The sequence below is a fragment of the Saimiri boliviensis genome, chromosome 16 (genome assembly GCF_048565385.1).
Source record: "Saimiri boliviensis isolate mSaiBol1 chromosome 16, mSaiBol1.pri, whole genome shotgun sequence".
Taxonomy (NCBI): Eukaryota; Metazoa; Chordata; class Mammalia; order Primates; family Cebidae; genus Saimiri; species Saimiri boliviensis.
Genome location: NC_133464.1, coordinates 35,115,533 through 35,140,298, shown reverse-complemented (window position 1 = coordinate 35,140,298; position 24,766 = coordinate 35,115,533). Strand labels below are relative to the sequence as shown.

At 40.5% G+C, this 24,766-nt stretch overlaps 1 protein-coding gene across 13 annotated transcripts in view; it reads right to left on the bottom strand.

Moving 5' to 3' along the window:
- Positions 1-14,212: 14,212 nt before the first annotated feature.
- MYCBP2 (MYC binding protein 2) overlaps positions 14,213-24,766 on the bottom strand; it is a 281,569-nt gene continuing 271,015 nt past the window's right edge. For all 13 annotated transcript variants that reach the window (XM_074387566.1, XM_074387567.1, XM_074387568.1 and 10 more), the window contains 4 exons: positions 24,471-24,680; positions 21,423-21,530; positions 20,644-20,809; positions 14,213-15,027 (listed from right to left, as the gene is read on the bottom strand). In XM_074387566.1, the coding sequence (XP_074243667.1) occupies positions 14,912-15,027; positions 20,644-20,809; positions 21,423-21,530; positions 24,471-24,680 (600 nt within the window). In that variant the 3' untranslated portion in view covers positions 14,213-14,911. The remainder of the gene's footprint in view (positions 15,028-20,643; positions 20,810-21,422; positions 21,531-24,470; positions 24,681-24,766) is intronic.

The window sequence follows — 24,766 nt, the reverse complement described above, 5'->3', positions numbered from 1 at the left end:
TGAACCAAAGTAAGAGTCATAGGAAACATAATATTTTTAAGAAAATTTTATTAACAGAAACACTGTGAATCTGAATAAAAGACATAGAGACAGTTAAAAATGAAGAGTCCTTGGGCAGGCAGATGTGGTGGCATGCACCTGTAAGCCACTAAAGAGATCATGTGTCTCTTTAGTTAACAAGTCTTTAAGAGGAAATGCACTTGAATATGGGCTGCACTTTGTGATTTGCTCCATCGTGAGAATGTAGAGGAAGTAACATTGTAGGACTTCTAAGGCTAACTTATGAAAAGCCTTGCAGTTTTTGTCTGGATGTCTGCATCTCTTGGCATGTTTCTTCCTGAGTTCCCTCTTGGAACCTAGTTGCCATCCTGATCAAAGTCCAAGTCACATACAGAAGTGTGTTGGTTTACAGCCCCCGCTAAGCTCCCAGCCAGCAGTCAGCATCAACTGCCAGCCATGTGGGTGAGCCTTCTTGAGCAGCTGTCCTAGTTAAGCATCCAGATGACTCTGGCTCACCTGCTATCTATTTGCAAACACAAATCCAAACTGAGAATCCACCAGCATAGCTCAGTGAACCCACAGAACCCTGAGAAACAATAATGAAATACTGTTTTAATCCATTAAGTGAGGAGTTTTTTGTCATACAGTAATAGATAACTGGAAGGTAGTTAAATAATAAAGACAAGAGGAGGAATCAATAAGATAAGAAAAATAGAAATTAGCAAAAACAAAAGTTGGCTTATAGGAAAGGCAAATGAGGTAGGCACATGTCTGGTCAAATTGATTAGTAAAAGAAGAGAAGTTGCAAGTTACAAAGTATAGAAACTTTTTTTTTTTTTTTGAGACGGAGTTTCGCTCTTGTTACCCAGGCTGGAGTGCAATGGCGCAATCTCAGCTCACCGCAACCTCCGCCTCCTGGGTTCAGGCAATTCTCCTGCCTCAGCCTCCTGAGTAGCTGGTATTACAGGCACATGCCACGATGCCCAGCTAACTTTTTGTATTTTTAGTAGAGACGGGGTTTCACCGTGTTGACCAGGATGTTCTCGATCTCCTGACCTCGTGATTCACCCGCCTCGGCCTCCCAAAGTGCTGGGATTACAGGCGTGAGCCACTGCGCCTGCCTAGAAACTTTTCAAAAGGGAAAACAAATAGCCACTACAGAGATTTAAAATACAAAAAGTATGCTATGAGTAATTATTAACTAATAAAACAGAGAGCCTAAATAAAGTGAATAAATTCATTTAAAAATTACATGCCAAAATTGGTACAAGGAGTAGAGAATTTGAATTCATTATAAACACTGAGGTAATTATCAAAGCCTTTTTCTCCCAAATAACCTTAAACCCACATGGAATTAGAGATGAGCCTTATCATATTTATAAGTAAGAGTTTATTCCTTTCTTTCTTTTCTTTTTATTATTTTTATTTTTTTCTTGAGATAAGGCTATGTTCCTGTGTTGCTCATGCTGACCTCAAACTCCTGGCATCAAGCAATCCATCTGCCTCAGCCTTGTACCTGGGATTACAGGAATGTGCCAGCATGCGCAGCATGAGCTGATCCCTTATACAATTGAGAAAAAAATAAAGAAATGAAGTGGCCCAAGTCATTTTAATGAAACTGGTATAATCATGATTCCCAAACCAAATACAGAAAAGAAAGGAAAACTATATCCCCATTGCCCACAATGAAAATAAATGCAAAAATGCTAAAAGAAATATAAAGGTTGAGCATCTTTAATTCAAAAATCTGAAATCTGTAATGCTCCAAAATCCGAAATTTTTTTAGTGCTGACATGACTCCACAAGTGGAAAATTCCACACCTGACCAAAGTAAAAATGCAGTCCACACTTTATTTCATGAACAAAATCATTTAAAATAATGTATAAAATTACCTTCTGACTAAGTGTATAAAGTGTCTGTGCAACATAAATAAATTTCATGCTTAGGCTTGGGGCCCATTCCCAAGATATGTTATTATATATATGCAAATATTCCAAAATCTGAAAAAAATCTGAAATCCGAAAGACTTCTGGTTCCAAGCATTTCAGATAAGAGACACTCGACCTTTATGAGTTAATCAAAATCCAACAGTGTAATAAAACCAAAAAATAAACAAAACCAGAACAAAACAGTGACAATACCATGCCTGATCCTCTTTCTCCTCTTTTTCTTTTCCCACGGCATGTGTCATTTCCTGTCTTATTATGTATTGTATTTCAGTTGTTTAGTGTCTATCTCCCACCTGTAATATAAGCACGGCAAAAACATGAATCCAGCTGGGCACAGTGGCTCACACCTGTAATCTCAGCACTTTGGGAGGCTGAGGCGGGCCGATCACCTGGGGTCAGGAGTTCAAGAACAGCCTGGCCAACATGGAAAAACCCCATCTCTACTAAAAATACAAAAACTAGCTGGGCATGGTGGCAGGCACCTGTAATACCAGCTACTCCGGAGGCTGAGGCAGGGGAATTGCTTGAACCTGGGAGACAGAAGTTGCAGTGAGCCAAGATCAAGCCACTGCACTCCAGCCAGGGAGACTCCCTCTCAAAACAAACAAAGAAAAACAACAATAACAACAACAACAAAAATGAATCTTAAGTCTGCATGGTTCACCCATCCTAGGCTCATAAAACAGTGTGTAAATGTTTCTTCCAAGGATGAAAGAATGTGGCAAAATGGGACTTATGTTTTATTACATGGCATAGTTACCTAGACTTAACCCAAAATAAATCTGTCCTGAGGAATAGACATTTAGATGTCGCAGAGGAGGGAAGAGTCTTAAGAGGCTAATGGGAAGATGATGAGAGGACACAGACGTAATAAGTGTATGAGTCAGAGGACCCATGTCATACAAAGAACCTGTTCTTTTGTGATTCACCAATTTCCCATGTTCCACAGTGAATGATAAACCTTATAGAAACAGGGGCCATCCAAGCTGGGACAGTCTTTCCCCTGGGAATTTGGAATTAACAGCAGCAGAAAGAGAGTAGTCTGTTCCTTGGGTGCTTAGACTTATAACACATCAACCTAGGAGCTGCAGGTGATCATTTCCTACACATGGCCTGCAAAGCAGACAGAGGTGCTGTGCACTGAGAAAGAAGAAGAGAAAAAAAGATGCATGGAGAGGAACTTGAGGAGAGATGGAGCCGGAGCCACCTATTCCCACAGCCTGGAAGAGGTAGCTCAGCTCTCACATACTTTTTTCTTGCTTTTCAAAGTTATTTTGACTTTGTTTTCTTTTGCTTGCAATCAGAACTCCTTACCAGTGCAACCTTGATCTGGAAAGGCTGCTCCTTGGATCTCAAATGATGTTGCTTTCAAGGTGATCATGGAATTTGGTCTTGCTGTGTCTTGTGTCTGGGAATAGGGGCTGGCATCCTCTCCACAGCTGCCCTTTAAGCAAAGATGATTCTGCCTGGTCCTAAAGGGGGTGCTGGTGTCTGTGGATGGTCCTGTCTTAGATGGAGCCCCAGAATAATTACTGGACATGACTACTGCCTTTTTTGAAAGATCCCCTGTTTTCCAAGTTCAACCACAGGGGCTAGAATCAGGGACTTAAGGCTGATTCATGCCAACTTCTTAGAATTAAACCAAACTTCACTAGAAGACATCACTAGAAGAAAGATGCATGCAGTTTTTCCTGAAGGGCTGGTCAATCTCTAAAGAGCAGCTAAGCTGGGGGGGAACAGAGCTTTTCACTCTAATTCAGTCATTCCTTTGAGTCATACAAGGCAAGGGCCTATGGACTTAGGGTTTTATAAGGGGCATGCTCCATGTATACTTTCCCACTCTCCAACCTCTTTTGTCTCTCCTCAGTCTTGCTCCTTTTCCTGAGGCTCTCTTCTTTCAGGTTCTTTAGTCTGGTATTGCCTCAGCTTCTTCTTGGGCTTTGGAAATTTGAAAAGCCTCGAGCCTCCACTGCTCAGTGAAAGCTGCTGTAGAGTGGGATGAAGAAGATGTGGATTGGGCTGGGATGCAGGTTTTGAGTCTCATTCTGCCATTTGCAGGACACTTAAGCTTGGATTGGTTATTTAACTTCTTCACACTTCAGCTTCCTCATCTATAAAATGAGAATAAGGCTACTTACAGTGGCTCACACCTCTAATCTCAGCACTTTGGGAGGCTGAGGTGAGAGGATTGCTGGAGCACAGGAGTGCAAGGTGGCAGTGAGCTAAGAAGGTGCCACTACACTCAAGCCTGGGTGACAGAGTGAGACCTCGTCTCTAAAATAATAAAATAAATATAAAATGGAATAATAATACACACCACATAGGGTTATTGTCAAAATTAAATGTGTTAATATCCATAGAACAGAAATGTCAGTAGCAGGCACGCAGTAAATGCCCAGTACATGCTAGCTACATCATTGTTGCTATTGTTACTGGTGGAGGGGATCCAGGTTCTTGGCATCTTGGACCAAGAATTGGACAAAACATGCAAAGCATGGAAGGAATGAAGCAACAAAAGCAGAGATTTATTGTAAACAAAAGTACACTCCACAGATTGGGAGGAGGCCTGAGCCACTGGTTCAAGAACCCAGTTACAGAATTTTCTGAGGTTTCCCATTAGTTACTTGATATACACCCCATGTCAATGAAGTAGTGGTCTGTGATCAGTCTGATTAGTTGTGTAAGGGGACCAATCAGAGGCTGAAGTGAAGTTACAAAGTTATACTCCTGTGCAAATGACAACTTGGCCCATAACCAGCCTGATTGGTTATGTGAGGGGACCAATCAGAGGTACTTTAATTTTTCATCTGCCACACACAAAAGGGGGGTTGCAAAGGGAGTAGGCTTTGGTCCTTTTGGTGCTTAGTTGTGGAAAGTTGGTCCTTTTGATTTAGTTCCAGGAAGTCAGCATGAATTGGCCTTCCGTTCCCTGCCTCTGGATCCTATTCTCCTATCTCACTATTACTTTTGGCTCTAACTCTGTAACTGAAGACAGCAATGACTGTTTCAATTCTAGGCCTTCATAGCAGGAACAGCTGTAATGTCTTCTCTGCTTTTGGCTTAAGCAGCAGGAACACCACCAAAGGGCACTAACAGCCTATGTGAAAGCATTTTTCTTGCTAGGACTGACTTTGTCCTCAAAAAGCAGTAACCCAGGCAAGCACTAAAATGCACTTGACTATTTTCTGGACCTGGCATGCATTTCAAGAGACAACACACTAGCTGCAAATGGTTCTTTTTCAGCCTTGCAGATAGAAAAAAGATTCTGTTAAATTCCAAATTGCCCCCCTACTCCCTTCCAACAGAGGATGGTTTCCCATTCATTCTGCCATTGTATCACAGCATCCCTGATACATGTCCATCAGCCTAGCCTCTGTTTGAATAGCCCCTGTGATGGGCTCACTAGTTACCAATAGTATTTGTTCCACTGCCAAGGACATTTGTTTCACAGGGATTCGTTAGAATATTCTGTTGTAGGTGTGATCAAAATGAATTTCTTTGTTATTTTTACCCCGACCCTTACTTTTGCCTTTGGAGTAAATGATGAGGAGTAAAAGGGAGCCATGCTCCCTTTTTAGGCATGTGGCATTTTTCCTATACAACATGGAAGTTTGAGGGACCTCAGATCCTGTCGTGTTTTCTTTGCCAGTCAGTTCCATTCTTGTTGGTTCAACTTGAATCCAGCAGAGCAAAAATGTCTTTAGCTGCCTGTTTTTCAAAGGTAGCCCATATCACTCCACAATGACACAGATATGATTACTTGTGACCAGGCCCCAAGTTGTGCCCAGGTTTTGAATATCCATCTGCACACACGTTACTTACTAAAAGGCATGGACATTGATACGGTGTGGTTTTGTGTTCCTGCCCAAGTCTCATGTTGAATTATAATCCCCAGTGTTAGAGGAGAGGTCTGGTGAAAGAATACTGGATCAGAGGGGTGGTTTCTAATAGTTTAACATCACCCTAGTGGTTCTAATGGTTTAGCACCATCCCCCCAGTGCTAGTTATTTAAAAGTGTGTAGCACCTACCCCTCCCACCCCACTCAGTCTCTTCCTCTCTCCTGCTGGCCATGTCAAGATGGGCTTGCTTCTCCTTTGTCATCTGTTATAACTGTAAGTTTCCCGAGGTTTCCTCAGAAGCAGAAGCTTGTACAGCTCACAGAAACATGAGCTGATTAAACCTCTTTTCTTTATAAATTACCCAGTCTCTGGATCACGAGGTCAAGAGATCGAGACCATCCTGGTCAACATGGTGAAACCCCGTCTCTACTAAAAATACAAAAAATTAGCTGGGCATGGTGGCGCGTGCCTGTGATCCCAGCTACTCAGGAGGCTGAGGCAGGAGAATTGCCTGAACCCAGGAGGTGGAGGTTGTGGTGAGCCGAGATCGCGTCATTGTTCCAGCCTGGGTAACAAGAGCGAAACTCCATCCCCCTCAACAACAACAACAACAAAAATTACCCAGTCTCAGGTAGCTCTTTACAGCAGTGTGAGAACAGACTAATACAACATCTTCAGCTTCAGCTGGAGTTATTCTTTCTAGGTGGGCATTTTTACAGAGCTCATTAATTGACCCCAAAGACAATACCTTCTTCTACAATTCCATCAGATTTTCTTATTTCCTGTTCACATCCTCCATGTGACCATTTAGGAAATAAACACCATACACACTTGTAGCATTATGTTCCATGCTGCCCCTTCTACTCGTCTGATAGGTATGGATCTTTAAGACAAAGTGCACTTTCTAATTGCAGGATTTTAGTGCTTAATTCTTTCATTTAGTATCTTGGATATAACCGTGAGATTGTACTTCTTTGCATTAAAATGTCAAGTCACATTCTTATGCATGCTCCATGCAATGGGATACCAATATTGGACCAATTTTTCCATTAGTGCATTTGGGAATTACTGGACCCCTTCTCTTCTGGGCCTTTGCATGAGGTCCCTCACTCTGCGTGTGAAGCCAGTGAGTCTCCTGCTAAATCCCCTTTCTAGGCACTGGGACATATTTCTTCTCTTTCTAGGAGCTCACCATTCTAGTATTATATCCTGTGCTCCATTAAATCAAAGGTTTTGTATTGACACTACCTTTATTCATCACCGGACACCAAGTCGTTTGGGAAGTAACTGATGTATTTGCTGGGCGTCGTAAGGCTGGTCAGTATTGTTCATCTTCTTAAAGCACTGACTGCAATTACTCCTCTTGTTCAAAAGCATTCAGTGCTTCCCTCTTTGCAAGGTTGAAAGGAAATTCTCAGGCCTGCCATTATAAACTAATACATAATCTGGTCTGTATCTAAGTCATCTTCTAGGACTTTTTCTTCTTTTTATTGAGGTATAATTAATTAGTTAATTAAGATGAAGTCTTGCTCTTGACATTTTTTTCTTTTTACTGAGGTATTATTTATTTATTTAAGACAGTCTTACTCTTGGAGCCCATGCTGGAGTGTGATGGCACAATCTCAGCTCACTGCAACCTCCACCTCCCAGGTTCCAGCCATTCTCCTGCCTCAGCCTCCCAAGTAGCTGGGATTACAGGCGCCTGCCACCATACCCAGCTATTCTTTTATATTTTTAGTAGAGACAGGTTTTCACCATGTTGGCCAAGCTGGTCTTGCATTCCTGACCTCAGGTCATCTGCCCGCCTCAGCCTTCCAAAGTGCTGGGATTACAGGCATGAGCTACCATGCCTGGCCAAGATATAATTTATAAATGGTGAAGTAAGCATACAGTGTGATGAATTGCTACACTGTCTGTGCCTGTGTAACCATCACCCTCATGAAGACAGAAAATATTTCAGTAACCCAGTGCTCCTTCATGCATCCTCCTAGTCAATGCTCTCTCAAAGCTAACCACTATTCTGAATTCTATCACCATTCGTTTTATGCCTGTTTTTATAACTTTACATAAATTCAATCATGCAGTATGTGCTCTGCAAGTCAGCTTAACTAACCCTTTTCATTGTAAGCCACCTCTTTGTATGTTAACCCTATCTAGGATTCGATTGTAAACTCTTCAAAGGAAGGAAGTGTGTTTTGTGACTCTGATTATAGCCTTTAACAAATCTTCCTGAGATTATAGCCATAACTTCCAAGCTGGTCTTATCCAGGGGTGGTGTTTTTCAAGTCATCTTCTGATCTGCTTCCTGCATCATCTTCCTAGAGCACATATCAATGCATGACTCTTGCTAAGAAAAACAATACCTTTGATGGATGATAAAATCTAACTGTTGAGAATGAGATTCTGGACTGTTCATTACAAATACATGCAAGCCACATATGTATTTTACATTTTTCTAGAAGACATCTAAAAAAAAACCAGATAAAATGAATTTTAATAATTTATTTAACCTAGTATAGCCAAAATATTGTTTCTCTGTGTAATCAACATAAACAATTATTGAAATGCTTTCCATTCTTTTTCTTGGTGAGACTCAGTGGCCTCATCTGTAAAGGGCTAATATTTTGTAGCTTATGAAAGATGAACACATGATGATGTTTGTGAAGCTCATTGTATTCCTTTCTTATTGCTGCTGTAACAAATTACCACAGACCTGGAGGCTTAAAACAACACATTTATGATTCTGGAAATCAGAATTTTGAAATGTACTAAAATCAGAGTGTCAGCACAGCTGCATTCCCTGGGGAGCCTCTAAGGGAGAGTCTGTGTTCTCCTTTGCCAGCTCTGAGAGGCGGCCTGCATTCCTTGGTGCCTGGTCCCTTCCATGTTCAAAGTCAACAGCGTAGCGTCTTCAAGTCTCTATCGCAGGCCTCTGCGTCTGTCCTCCCATCTCCTTCTCTGATTGTGACCCTCTTACCTCTCTCTTTCCCATATTAGACCCCTTGTGATTACATCGGACCCACGGGGTCAGTCCAGTGTACTCTTTCCATCACAAAGTCTGTACCCTTAATCACATCTGCAAAGTCCATTTGCCATGTAAGGCAACATCTTCACACATCCCAGGGTTCAGATGCAGACAGATTTGGGGATGGTTATTCTACCTGCCATGCCTGTGCTGGGCCACCATAAGCTCTCAATAAATGTTTTCTCTTATGGTTATAAAACCTGGATTATGGTCCTTAATAACACTGCATTATTTGCAGGATTCTGCATTTGTGTTCCGTGGCTGTGTCATGCCTACCACGTGGCAGAGCATGCTGCACAACGTGACAGACTCTCATGCAGTTCATTCATCAAGCACCTTCTCTGTAGAAGTCATGGTTACTAAACACCCTCATGAGAGTGTACCGTCATGTGTGGACCTAGACCAGGTGTTCAAATATTTATTAAATTAATGAAGCAAAACAGCTTACCTGATGCTTCTGAGGAACACATTAATGCCTCAGTTCTCATCATCTCTCCCTGGAGTGCCGTTTCCCACTTTTGCTTGTCAAAACCGATCAATCCTGAAAAACTACCTGCACAGGCTTTTTTTTTTTTTTTAATTCGGAAATGAACAAATGAACATTGTATGTTTTAAATGAAGATATTTCTGACCTTACTTGTTAGTGGAGAAACTTACTGCCAAAGTGGTGGCCTTTTCTTTAGCAATTTGATGAGATTGTATGGTTACTATGAGACATTAATCTTTAACCTTGGCTTTTATTTTCTTTCATAATTTTTCTTTTCTGTAACTCCCTCCAGTATATATCTTTTTATAACCTTGTTATTTTTTCCTAAGCCACCCTAAGACATTTAAGAAATGAAGTGATAAGTAAGTCATTTAAAATGTATTACCCTCCCGTGTCAGGCAGGTCCTCTAGGAAGCAGATGCCAAGATGAAGTCAGAAGTGCAGAAAATCTGTTGGGGTTAATGCTCATGCAAGATGACGTGGTGAGGGAGCAGGAGTGGACAGGGAGAGCCGTTACACTGTGAAGTAGGTCTGGCATCTAGGAAAGAAGAGAGAGAAGGGAAGGAAAGATTGGGTAGGAAGAGCCTCCGGCTGCAGGGCAGCTCTCTGGCAGTCTCAGTCAGCCTGAGTTCTGATGGAAGACTGTCCAGTCGGGAGGGCTGCTTGTGCAGAAATGCCCAGGCCCGAGAACCCCAGCTGAGCTCTGTCATAGGCTGGGGCCGCCCTGGAGGAGTTTGGCATTGGGTCATATATGGGGGCGATTCCTGAAGGTGTTAAAGCTGGAGGCTGTCAGCTAACTGGACTCCTTGAGGTAGGGCCTCCCCTGAAGGGATATCTGGGTGGAGGTACCTCCCAATGATACTGAACACTCTTGGAGGCACATGCTGTCTTGTCTCCTGTGCAACCCTGCCCATACTACAAGTGTCCTGTTATTATAGGTTGAGCATCCCAAATTCGAACATCTGAAATGTGAAACTGTGAGTGCAGGCATACACAGCACCCAAATAAAATGCTCACTGGAGCATTTTGGATTTCAGATTTGGGATGATCCACTGGCAATGCAAATATTCCAAAACCTGAAAAAAACCCAAATCAGAAACACTTCTGGTCCCAAACATTTTGGGTAAGAGATAATCAACCTGCATTTCATAAATTAGTATTTTTTTTCATAGAACTAGCAGTAATGTCACAATAGTCGCATGATGTGATAGAGCTTGGGCTTTAAAGCCAGAAAGCTATGAATTCACATCTCAGGATTTTTTTTTCTTTTCTGAAGCTAAACTAAAGCTGGAATCTAGTGCAAATAATTTATTTCTTTAAACAGCCAAAATGGGATTAATAATGCTTTACTCCCAGAGTTGCTGGGTGGATTAAATAAAATGTCTAAATTCAGTGCCAGCCCTTTAGGAGGTGTTGAGTAAATGTCCTCTCCTTTGCTCTCTTGAATAGCTTATTGTGGAATAAAGCACTACAAAATACTTTCTCATTTGATTTAGATTTGGCGTAATTTATAATAAATTGAGATTTTAAAAGGTATGTGGCCAACTCAAGGCCACCCAGGCAAAAACAAGGCAGACCCAAGGCTTGACTTCAAAGCTTCTGGTTTCCCTCCCAGCACTCTATGCACTATTGGCAGTTTTCAGGAAAATGAGCTGCAGTGTTCTGTCATAGAGCCAAGGGCAGAAACACGTGATGATGGATAGGTATATATGCTGACACAGTGGGCAGGGAGATATATTTTATCAAATAAGCTTATTGAGGCTGGGTGCAGTGGTTCACACCTGTAATCCTAGCACTTTGGGAGACTATGGCAGATGGATTGCTTCAGCTCAGGAGTTTGACACCAGCCTGGCCAAGATGGTGAAAACCCTGTCTCAGTAACAAAAATTAGCCAGGCATGGTGGCTCGTGCTTGTACTCCCAGCTACGTGGGGGCTGAGGCAGGACAATTGCTTGAGCCCAGGGGGCAGAGGTTATTGTGAGCTGAGATCGTGCCACTGCACTCCAGCTAGGGCGACAGAGTGAGACCCTGTCTCAAAAACAACAACAAACTCCAACCTTCTCCCCTACAAAAAACAAAAACAAATAAGCTTATTGATAGAACAGGGAGATTTTAGGCCTAAACAATCTAGCCATAATACCAAGAAAAATGGCTTTTCCTACACTTGAAAATATAATGGAAAAACAATTTCTTTCCAGAAAGATTAACTGACATCTACTATTGTGATTCTGTTTCCTGTCTTACATGTTACATGCAGCGTTTGAAGGATGGTCCTTGTGTGTAGGATGCTTGAGTTAAAAATGCCAGCCAAAGCCTCCCCTTCCTGTGCTTTGTCATAATTTATTAATTAGGTGTTTATGTTCTCTGGTTTTTAGGCGCTAGAGATCCTGATTACCAGTGGCTTCCTCGTAAATGAAAATAAGGTAAAGTCACTGTGAGAATATACTATAGGGCTTTGTTGCTTTTATCCCTTTCATAACTTGAGATGGCTTTTTTTAGCCAAGCCATCTCAATAGTTTATTTCTTTTCCTCTATAGTTTATAAACTGAGGGGGCCGGGCGCGGTGGCTCAAGCCTGTAATCCCAGCACTTTGGGAGGCCGAGGCGGGTGGATCACGAGGTTGAGAGATTGAGACCATCCTGGTCAACATGGTGAAACCCCGTCTCTACTAAAAATACAAAAAATTAGCTGGGCATGGTGGCACGCGCCTGTAATCCCAGCTACTCAGGAGGCTGAGGCAGGAGAATTGCCTGAACCCGGGAGGCAGAGGTTGCGGTGAGCCGAGATTGCGCCATTGCACTCCAGCCTGGGTAACAAGAGCGAAACTCCGTCTCAAAAAAAAAAAAAATAAAATAAAATAAACTGAGTGATCAGTTTGCCAGCAAAGTTAATGGACACAAAATGGTATTCTTTATAGTTCTTAAATGCTCATAAAGTCTCTTATCTGTGTGACATTCTCAAGGTTAGTTTCATTCCGTGGCTTGTGAGTTTAAGTCAAATATATTGACAATGGCCTCACTGCATTCTCCCCTCCAGCTTTTCTGGGGGTACATCTAACAACAGCTTTAGTCTCTCTCTACCTTCCTTGTGTTTTCTGGAAACATTTTCAGTCAATCCCAAGCCTGAACACTCATACTTACTGTTCTTTGATCATATTCTAGATCTTCCTACTTACATATTTCTCATGCCTTTCTTCACATCTCTGCTCCTTGAAATGCTACTTATTCTTCAAAATGCAGCTTAAATGGCCTCTTAGCTACACTCCCTTCCAAGAACAACAAAAGAAAAAACAATGATTTTTCCTAAATCCTGAAGAATTTGGCTTGGATATTTTTTATGAAACTTATTAGAACATTCTGTAAAATAGGCACCTGTATTCAGAACTGATCTGTTTTATATTTTAAGTTCCTTCAAGGCAAAGATTGTCTTAAATTTCTCATAAATGCTTAACACAAATGTCATTACATTTATCAGTAATTTCTATATTGACAAATTAAGTTCTCTATTTCCAACAGTTGGAATTTAGAACAAAATGCAATCAAAACTTTTGCTAGTCTTGGCCAGGCACAGTGGCTCACACCTGTAATCCCAGCACTTTGGGAGGTTGAGGCAGGAGGATCACCGAAGGTCCGGAGTTCAAGACCAGCCTGGTCAACATGGTAAAACCCGATCTCTACTAAAAATACAAAAATTAGCTGGGTGTGTTGGTACACGCCTGTAGTCCCAGCTACTCAGGAAGCTGAGAGGCAGGAGAATCGCTTGAACCTGGGAGGTGGAGGTTGCAGTTAACCAAGATCATGCCACTGCACTCCAGCATGGGTGACAGAGTGAGACTGTCTCAAAAAAACAACAAAAAAAAAGCTTTTGCTAATCTGAGGTATGATGAGTCAACAATCAATAATTTGGCAATTTTGTGACTCAAGTGTAAAAAAGATGTACCTAAACACACCGTTGTCTATAGAAAATGAATACAAAATTAGTGATTTTATTATTTTACATAAAGTTCAAAAAGGGTTGGGTGCAGTGGCTCACACCCGTGATCCTAGCACTTTGGGAGGATGAAGTGGGCAGATGGTTTGAGCCTAGGAGTTTGAGACCAGACTGGGCAACACGACAAAACCCCATCTCTACAAAAATTACAAAATTAACTGGGCATGGTGCTGGCACACACTTGGAGTCCTAGCTACTCAGGGGGCTGAGGCTGGATGATCGCTTGAGCTCAGGTGGAGGTTGCAGTGAGGTGAGATCATGCCACTGTACTCCAGCCTGGGTGACAGTGTGAGATCCTGTCTCATAAATAGATAAATAAAAGCTCAAAATGCGCCGGGCGCAGTGGCTCAAGCCTGTAATCCCAGCACTTTGGGAGGCCGAGGCGGGCGGATCACGAGGTCAAGAGATCGAGACCATCCTGGTCAACATGGTGAAACCCCGTCTCTACTAAAAATACAAAAAAAAAAAATCAACTGGGCATGGTGGTGCGTGCCTGTAATCCCAGCTACTCAGGAGGCTGAGGCAGGAGAATTGCCTGAACCCAGGAGGCGGAGGTTGCGGTGAGCCGAGATCGCGCCATTGCACTCCAGCCTGGGTAACAAGAGCGAAACTCCGTCTCAAAAAAAAAAAAAAAAAAAAAAAGCTCAAAATTTGCTGCTAGTTAAGATAGAATTTCCTAAATGTTTTCTTCTGTCTTGGTATGAATACGTCTACCAATGGATGTATATATATTCATGATTTCTGCCCAGAGTTTAAGATTCCAACACTAAACCTCATTACTCTTCTTATTTTCCCTAACAGTTATGAAAATTATAATTATGCTAGTACATTTCTGAGGAAAACTGGACTTTCAGACCTTAAAGGTGTTAAATTTTGTTTCTCAAACAACACCTCCCACAGTGGTAGACTTTATCACTGTATAAAAATGTACAGTGGTTTTATTGACATGTACATTCCAATATGTTTACAGCTGCAAGATAATGAGGCACACTCAGTATTGCACTTCATTAAAATTTCAGGCTCAAACTTAACCTAGAAGTTTAAATGAAATTGCATTTGTAATTTAGTAATTCTTATACAGGACAAACATTGATATCTTTATATACAGTGTGATACTTATTACATTTATATGCTGTCCTAACACAATTTTTTTTTAAATAACAGTCTAGGAAATAATCCAGAATATTCCTCTTTTTATCCCCACCTGTGATGCAATTGTACAGGATTACAAAAAGGCAGTATACAATAAACAATGATTATTTTTCTTTTTTTGCTTGAAAGCCAGCATCATTCTTAGTCCATGGGCATGGCAATTCTTTTATTTCAATTATCTATAAATGTCCAATGCTTCACAGGCCAATGACGGTAATGGCCACATGCAAACACCTCACAAGTTTGATGTCATCTGTTCAAAAGAAGATAAACCAAAATAATGGGGAAACTTTCCATAGCAAGAATTATGTACATGGTATTTGGCATCCTTCTTGCACTGTGAATAGTTCATTTTCATGGATGTAAAAATGGTCCCGTCCTTATCCTGAGCAGATTTTAAACCTCACCGCATCCTCTTGGGGGATATGAAGACAACTTTTCTCTCTGTAGACAAAGGATCTGAGTTTCTAAAAAGTGTGGGCATTTCTGCACACTCCACATCCCAGAGCAAACTCTTCCCCAGTGGGTGGATGAACGACATGGAGTGGACATTCAGTTCCTTCTAACTGCTTGCCTTTGGGACCTGTATAAATTTGAAGGAGGCAAAGAAAATAATGTTTTAAGAATATATACATACGAACCTTATATAAATATAAATCACTGATAGGTTATTCAAAGAAATAACATGACTGTGATTATACAAAATAACATTTAGAAATTTTTCTTCTGATCACAAAAGCAAAAATATTCACTATAAAAAAATTCAATATAACGGACATATGGAAGAAGTGATGAAGTCTCTTACTCACTATTGTCCTGCCTAGGGAGAATCATTATGAACTACAGATCTTTTTCTATCAATACATACATCAGATATATCATATTAACAGAAAGAGTAATGAACAAAAAAGTTCACAAAAAATCCTTAATTTAGTCTGGCAGAACATTATTTTTTTGAATAGAAAACAGGAAGATTTTTGTGTAGAATGTTTTTCTATAAGTAAAAACAAATTTAAGTTTAAAGAAGCCATGTTTTCCTTTTATCTTTACTGATGAAAAAGCACACACTGGTAAAATGGGAAGGCTGATTATATGTGTAATTTTTAAAAGTAACTGAGGGATATTAGCTGGAAAATGAAAATTGATCAGCTCAAAAATATAAACAATATTATAAAATACAATGTGGAAGAAACACTTTGGGAAAGATATAAATTTGTTAATAATCAAAGCAGGTCTATAAAATGTACTAAAAACAGCATTTTAAAAAAGAAATATGTTATATTAATGTATTTCATGTCATGGGTTTCCTCTCATTTAAAAAAGATTTTTAGTTTCTTTAGAAACAAGAAGGCTTACTTGGTAGTATCAGGAAAACACACTAGGCTTAGACTTGATAGCAGAGTGCCTATTTAAGGGTAGACGGAGGAATTGGAACTGTGCGTTAGTTTTCTACAGCTAGTTTTCAAAATAATAATTTCTGATTTTGCTTGAGAGAAAAACATCATGAGATTGGACGGAATGAGCTTACACTGATCAGTGAGGAATGATGTCTCATTTACTTTACCTTTTCTAGGTTTAAAAATATCTCTGACATAATAGAAGGAAACCATAAGGGATAAAAGGCTAGCATTTGTAAAGCTCTTCGCCTGCACATACAAATACCCAATAAATGACTATTACTACTATTACTGAACAACCACAATCTGAGGCCTGATCTAGAGGAATAAAAAGTAAGTTCCATGTAAGAGTAAGCCCAAGGCATAAGCATAAGTATCAGACTCAAGACTGCTAATCTCAGACGGAGAAGTACACTTCAGGTTAGAGCTAACGGGCATGCAAGTGGCAGTAAGTGCCGCCTCAGGCGAATGCAGGCACAGACCCCAGGATGGGTCAGCACGGGAGGACACTAGAGGTTGCTAGAAAGTTAATTATTCCTGTCAGAAAGTATATCAGTAGCTCCCGCTCCAAATCACACTGCACCATGCTGCCCAACCCACCAGCGGGTAGGGGAGAGTGGGCAGGATGGGGACACTCAATGGCAGATCTAGTTCAGAAATGCAACATTTCAGTGGTGGTGGTGCAAACTGTAATCCTTGGGTGTTTTTCAAGGAAAAAATGGGTCATTTACTCAACAAGTATTTACTGCATGTTTAATGCATGAATGGCATTGTTCGTTACTTGGGATTAAAGATGAAGAGTGGATGGCTCCCATCTTCAAGGTGTTTGTAATCCAACATGATGGTGAGAAATAAAAATGGTGAAAACCAAACAAAACAAACACACCTGTAAACATGTGAGTGCTTACTACTGAGGCACTCACTGTTTTAGTATATCAACTACCTAATCGTTTAACAGTCACAGGAGGCAGAAACTGTTATCCTCATTTTGGACATATGAAACCAAAGTAAAATTAATTTTTCTGATTGCTAAATTCCTAATCTTTAAAACATGCACAGCAATACCTAATTCATGGGGTGCTGTGAAGATTAAGTATTCTGGCATGAGAAGGTAGTCAATAAATATTTTAGAAATAAATGGACAGAGGGATTACACTCTGGTCTGAATGCTTTTGTACCCCTCCAAGTTTATATACTGTTGTGTTAATGAAAGGAGTTAGTCAGCTTGCTTTAGGTAGATAGCAAAGGAAGGGTCCCCAGAGAGCCCCGGAGGCCCACAGGTCAGTGCCTCATCCCCACATAACATAAAAAGCAGCCTGGGGAAAAAAAAATCAAGCTGTAGACGCTGATAAGGGAACAAGCCCAGGGTGCTGTGCCTAAAGACATGCCTACTGCTGCACAGACAGAAAAACCTTCAATCAGATAAAGGAAAAGACCTGGCATAGAAATGGCTTTGTCCTTTTTTTTTTCTAACCAGAAATATGTAAACATTATTATTATTATTATACTTTAAGTTCTGTGTCCTTTGTATAGTCAGTCGGCTCTCTCTCTTTATGGGTATAGGCACAGTGGGCTCCACTGGGTTCCAGTGGGTTCCTGGGCCAAACTGAGTCATGCTTTCTCCAAGACAGCCTGCAGACTAAGCACATTCCTTCCTTTTTCCAGTCCATAAAAACCCTGGACCCCAGCCTCATAGTGGGCATCCTGTTCAGGCCCCCTTTTTTGCTGGCAAGAGCTTTCCTCTTTTGCTTATTAAACTTTTGTTCTAACCTCACCTTGGTGTCTGCGCCCCTTAATTTTCTTGGAGGTAGGGCAAAGAACTCCAGGAATTATCTCAGACAATGAGAGACTGTTACATCTTGGTGCACTGCTTAGACTACAACATTAACACCAATGTTACGGCGTTAGGAGGTGGAGCTGTGGGAGGTGATGAGGTCATAGAGGGGAACCCATGAATGGGATATGCGCTCTTCCTATCAATGAGACCCAGAAGAGGCCCCCTGCCCTTCCACAACAGCAAGAAGGCACCACCTATAAGCTTGAGAGTGGGCCCTCACCAGACACCTTATCTGCTAGTTCCTAGATCTTAGACTTCCTGGTCCCCAGAACTGTGAGAATAAGTTTCCACTGTTCATACCAGTTTATAGTATTTTGTTATAGCAGTCTGAATGGATGAAGACTGATTATCTAAAATGAGAATTAGTGGTGTTGAGAGTGGTTAAGAGAATTGCTGTTTCTGTCCTTCTAAGCCAACTGTATATGGCCATCTTCTCTACTCATAACCCTGTGGAATCTCTTTTATTCTATTCTCATTCTCTAAATGAACAGATGAGTTAGAGGAAAGTGTGAGGCTGGGAGAGCATACCTCAATCTCAGAGAATGCTCTTAGGCCAGTTCATTAACCTTGCTAGCCCTCAATTTTCCATTTGATAACAGGGATAGTATCATCTACTTATAGGTTGTAAAAATTGAGAAAATATGTGCAAAAATGCCCAGGACTGAGGTCCTTCCTTCCTTCTGCTGACTCTGGCTCCCTCCTGTGATTCCTTTGTGTTGACTGCCTGGTACATGACTATACTAAGGGAAGCCTGACTCTCCTCTCTCAGCTACTACCCACCATCGTGTTCTCCGAATGTGGTTCATTGTTAACTTCCTTATTTTTAGCATTCTTGTTTCTTTCTTTTTCTTTCTTTCTTTCTTTATTTTTTAGCACAGAGGAGTTTAAATAAAATCTAGGTTTTCCCTGATGACACCACTTGCCTTAAATCTTTCTCAACTGGAGGCTGGTTATCTCCCAAGCTCCTCTAGGTCATATGGCTATATCGTGTGATTGATTTTCTCTTGGTTCCTATTTATTTCCAGACCATAACCCACAACTTTCATTCAATAATTGCCCTTCCTCCAAGCTCAAGTCATCTAGAATCATCTACAATATTGCCCTTTCCATATTCCCTCCACTTGCTGACCTCCAGCACATCACCCTCTCCCTCCAAGCATGGCTTACATCTCTGTTTTGTCCATTATCCTACAAACCCTCGGCTCACATCATTCTGACCTTGCTTCTTTCAAAGCTTGCTATGTCTACTTTAAAAAGCAGTTATTGAGAAGAAACAGTAAAAAAATTTTTATTTCTCATGAGCAAATGGTAAAAAGTAGTCATACTTGAAAAAACTCCTATTTATCTTTATTTTGCAATGGGTATGTTTCACATGGTTTAGAATCAAAATGTTGAAATGATATGCAATTGGAAGCCACCTTCCCCAGTCTTTACCCCCATCTTCTCCTTGTTTTTCCCAATAGTTAATCAATATTATTAGTTTCTTATGTATCTTTCCAGGGGTTTCTTTACATAAATACAAACAAATATGACTAGATATTCTCATTTTCCCCCTTTCTTACAAAAGGCAACATACTACATAACCTGTTCTGCAATTTGTTTTGTTTTGTTTTTTTTTTAAAACAGAGTCTTACTCTGTCACCCAGGTTGGAGTGCAGTGGTGCAATCTTGTCTTACCGCAACCTTCGCGCCTCCCAGGCTCAAGCGATTATACTACCTCAGCTTCCTGTATAGCTGGGATTACAGGCACCCATCACTATCCCTGGCTAATTTTTGTATTTTTAGTAAAGATGGGGTTTCACCATGTTGACCAGGCTGATCTTGAACTCCCGACCTCAAGTGATCCATCTACCTCGGCCTCCCACAGTCCTGGTATTACAAGCGCCGGTGACCCCACCTGGCCTAATTTGCTTTTTTAATCTAATACTATCTCCTAAAGATCTTCCCAAATTAGCACACAGAAACACCACCCTTATTCTTTTTTTTTTTTTTTTTTTTAACTGATGTATAATATTAGCTACTACCCTACTGGATACTAGCATTTTTTAATACATTTTTATTACCATAAGCAATGCTGCATTAATAACCTTGCTTATTTGCCCTTTTTATTTCCCTTTCATTTTTAGCTATATCCCTGAAGAGGGAGTGCTGAAGGGTTGATACACTGGTAACTTTGAGAGGCATTATCGAGCTGTTTTCCAGGGAGGTCTGTCACTCGCACTCTGATAAGCAACAGATGGCAGTGTGTGTTTTCCAGCTTTAACAACATGGTATATTGTGTTCTATGTACTTGTGCGTGTATTCTCACTAATTTCAGATACATATTATGTAAAATCCTCTCCTATGGTTGCACGGACCTCTCCTTCCATTCTCTCACTTCCATAAAGCCTGGTATTCCACCCCACAGTTATTACCAGCCTCCTGTCGTCTCCAGTATTTTCAGCTGCTTCTTGGTTTCATAATTGTTTTCCCTCAGCCTGGTTTCCATAGACAATCACTTCTCCCGTATTCTGAGTGGCTTCTTTAATTCCCTTGGCTTCCTCATGCTCACTATACTGCTGATTCCCAGCCATTCTAGATTAAATCACTTGTTCATTTCATGGCAACGGTTCCAGGCTTCATTTAAAAAAAAATCACAAAATCCTTTTAAATGGTTCTGTAATATTGAACTTCACATGACTTCTTAGTGCTGAATAGCCATCTTTTTACTAATCCTTAGTAGACTTCACTCTCACACCCCAAGAGATCTCCTCCGTCACAGCTAACTCCTCACTCATGATGATGAGCTTGCTTCCTACTTCACCCAGAAAGTCATATGCTTACAAAGGTCAAGGAATTCCTCTTGCTTCTTAAGGTTGGTTTGAGTTGAGTTTCTGTCACTTGAAACAAAGGGCTCACATAGAATGTTTAAATAAAACTATACTATATAGATCAGAATCGTGATTTAAAAATATTAAAAGCATACCTGCAGGACAGTGTGGTAGTTCTTCCTTAGGAATGCTAGTCATTCTTTGAAAATCATCATGACAAGCATTACAAAAATGTGTTGTTCCAAAACAGAAAAAGACAGCCACTGAACAGCAATAGCGACATTTATATTCCAAAAAGTCTGTGCCATGTTTGGGACACATCTATAGGAAAAGAGAAGAGACAGACACAAGATCATAGCGAGACTATGTCAATTACACTTAAGATAGGCATATACATAGATAGCTCCTTAATTCGTATTTTGAGGTCATACGTAACTCCAAAAATTGATTGAAAAACTGATACACATTTAAAAACTAATGAATAAATATGTGGCTTTGCCCAAAAGGTCTGGACAAAGATCCAAGTTCTAATTCCATTTCCATCATAATCTATCTGACTTAATAAACAGGCTTCTTAATTTCCTTATGAATGTTTTACGGCCTGTCAAATGGAAAATTAATAAAATTAACCTCTCTCATAATCTCACAGATGTACTGTGAACACTTCATTAAAGAGGAGAAAACCTAAAGGCTTCACTGCAGGTTTAAGAAACTAAGAAAATAAGTAAATTTATTACATGGTTTAAATATCGTGATCATTTCGTGGAAGATGAAATTATAAAATATCAGCCAGAAAAAATAATATACATGAAATGTGAAAACTTATACAACATTGAACAAATATCAGAAAACACTCAAGAGAAAAGCCTGATTAACATTCTCACCATATCATTGTTTAAAAGATAATATGTTTATAATAAAATGTTCTGCATACCTGAGCCCTGGACACATCAGAACAGGCACCACAAATGAGCTCTCTGGGATCATAATCATCCCCCTGTCCAGCCTCAGCATCGCAGCGAGCTTCACCACCAAAATATGCCTGTGGTGAGAACACATCTAGATTACAGCAGGAAAAAAGAAAACTCTGGCATAGGAGATACAGTATGGGCAGAGTGAAAATAAGATCAAGGGGTCTCAGAAAATACTATTGTCTACTAGACCACCCCTTGAAATGCCAAGTGCACATCCATATTGCTGACAGTAGGGTGGATCAGGGTAAGAAATAAAGCTATTTCTTCTTTCTTTTTCTTTCTTCTCCTCCTGTTTTCCTTTCTTCCTTCTTTCCTTTCCTTCCCTCTTTCCCTTCCTTCCCTCCTTCCTCTCTCTCTCTCTCTCTCTCTCTCTCTCTCTCTCTCTCTGTTTCTTGGAGACAGGGTCCTGCTCTGTTGCCCAGAGCACAGTGGCATAATCATGGCTAACTGCAGCCTCAACCTCTTGGGCTCAGGTGATCCACCCAACTCAGCTTCCGAAGTAGCTAGGATCACAGGCACATGCCACCATGCCCGGCTAATTGTTTAATTATTTGTAGAGACGGGGTCTCCCTATGTTGCCCAGGCTGGCCTCAAACTCCTGGGCTCAGGTGATCCTCCTGCCTGGGCCTCTCAAAATTCTGGGATTACTGGCATGAGCCACCATGTCTGGCCTAAAGCTATTTTGATTCTCAAATGAATTCACACTTAATAAGTAGGGATGATTTATTTGTATTTGGCCTGGGCAGAGAATAAGTGAGGCCAAGAAATTGGGACAATCTGCATGCACATCATGTCTCACATTCAAAAAGCTATGTCCGGATTGGGAATAAACAAACTGAGTCAACATAAATCTGTTATCTATACTAGAAAAACAGGTCCAAAGACAGGATCCGTTGATGTAGAGGTTATAAACAGTCGTTCACCAGCTAAACCTAATCCTGGACGTATTTCAGTTTGTCTTGGAGACTGTTTACTCCAGCTGTTTCACTTTTCTATATCCTCTGCTTGGCTTCCTAAATACTTGACTGCTACCCTGCAATAGCAAAATATTCATTTATAATGTTTAGTACATCAAATACACAGAAATAGTTTATCATTTGTAATTATAAAAATTTCATAAATGTACGCTACTGGGTGTGCATGTATTTATCTGCCTTTCTGGCTGTCATCTCTCTACTTGGATATCCATTCATCCTCTGTATTTTCTTTTTGTTACACTGGGGGAGTATGCACCTTTCTCATGTAGTCATTCTCTCACTCATTTATTCATTCTCCACTTAACTTAGTATCTAATAAGTGCTAAGTATTAGAGATGGAAAAATGAAAAAAACATAATCTTTATCCTCATGGAACTTATCAACTGGGGCAGAGAGGTAAGTGATCCAGTAGTCATGATGCAGAATAGGGAATATTATGCTAGACGCCTGCAAGATACCGAAATCATGTGGTAGTGGTACTGATAATGGTAGTGAGATGGGGACATGTCAGACGAGGTGAAACGAGCTGAAGCCTGAGGTAAGACAAGATGGATTAGACTCTGCATGACAGCATGTGTGTATAGGGATGGGGGTGGCAGGTCAGAGTAAAATGTTCAGGAGGAGGCAGAGAGGAACACTCCTTGAACAGAATGGCCTGTGTGATGGCATGGGGGTGTCTGTGGGTGAGCAGACATGGCTGAGTTTGGGGAATGCAAGTTATTTGGTATGTTGTAGCAAATGGAGAACAAATGGTAGCATCTTGGGAGATGAGACTGGAGAGGGAGACTGGGCTAGAGTATTATAAGTAGAAAAATGACACAATTAGATTTTACATCTAGAAGTATAAAAAAAATTAGCAGCAGTTAACTGTAATGGATGCAATGTAGGAATTAGGGTTCTACATCTGTGCTCAGGAAGAAGGCTACTGTAATTACTAAGGAAAATGAGTAGGGTTGCTGGAGATGTAATGGAAAGAAAAAAAGGACTCAAGAAAGATCTGGAGACAGAATTGACAGTATTTTGTCAATAAAGATCAGAGACTGGTAGAGTCATTTTTTTTTTGTTTTTGAGACAGGGTCCCACTATGTCACCCAGGCTAGACTGCAGTGGCACGAACACAGCTCACTGCAGCCTCAACCTCCTAGACTCAAGCTATTCCTCTGCCTCAGCGCCACTAAGTATCTGGGACTGTAGACACACATCAACCTACCTAATTTTTGTATTTTTGGTAGATGGGGTTTCACCATCTTGCCCTGGATGGTCTCAAACTCCTGAGCTCAAGAAATCCATCCACCTTCGCCTCCCAAAGTGCTGGGATTACAGGTGTGAGCCACTGTGCCCAGCCAAGATTGATGAATATAATACCTGACATGTGAACTCTGAAGTATGTGTGGGAGATCCAAATGTCTGCTACACAGTTGGATATTTGTATCTAAATCTCAAAAATTTTGGAAGGTCATAAAGGTATATGTGGTAGGTAAAGGTAGAGATATAAAAGAGGTCACCCAAAGTAGAGATTTAAAAGAGGTCACCATTAGGCAAAAAGGAAGCTCTGGGAAAACAAATATGTAAGGGGTAGGTTTAAAAAAAAAGAGAGAGAGAAAGAGAGAGAGAGAGAGAAATCCAATGAAGAAGTTAAAGATAAATGACCAGAAAGGAAGGAGGACAGAAAAAGAGGGTGGTGTCCTGGAAGCCAAGGAATTAAGAGTTTTAAGGAAGAAATGGTTAGCAGAGTCAAATAAGAGGAGTTTATTCAAGAAGTACTTGCATTGGGCAAACAGCTTATTAAGTAGTTTGTATACAGAAATACTGCATGTTTCAGAAAGTATGTTCAGGTTAAATAAAGAATCCCCAAACAAGTTAAGTAAACAAATTTTACTGGAAACATTGGGAAACATTGTACCAAGCTATCTTATTTTTAACTTCAGGCTTAAGATGGAAGAATACTTAGCTATCATTGTAAATTTGAATTCTTAATCATATAGGTAAGCTCTGGTTTTTTAAAACTTCTCAGTATAATTTATAGCATACCTTTCTGCACTTGTAGCAGACATAATATGCGTATCTGTTCATTGCATAGCCAGCTGGGTCATTATAAAACCTCACACCAGGAGTTGTGATAGCTTCACTCTTATGTAGACCTTCATATTCCAATCTCATTAAGGCTTTTCTTCTGACATCCTCATAGAGTTCTTTTATTGGATCAAGTAGGTCTTTTAGTACTATGTGATTTATTTTGTTCTGCAATAAAAAATGAACACTTTAGCAGAATCATTTATTAATCAACTCAAGAAACACTTAGTATGCACCTAAGGGCCAAGCTTTGT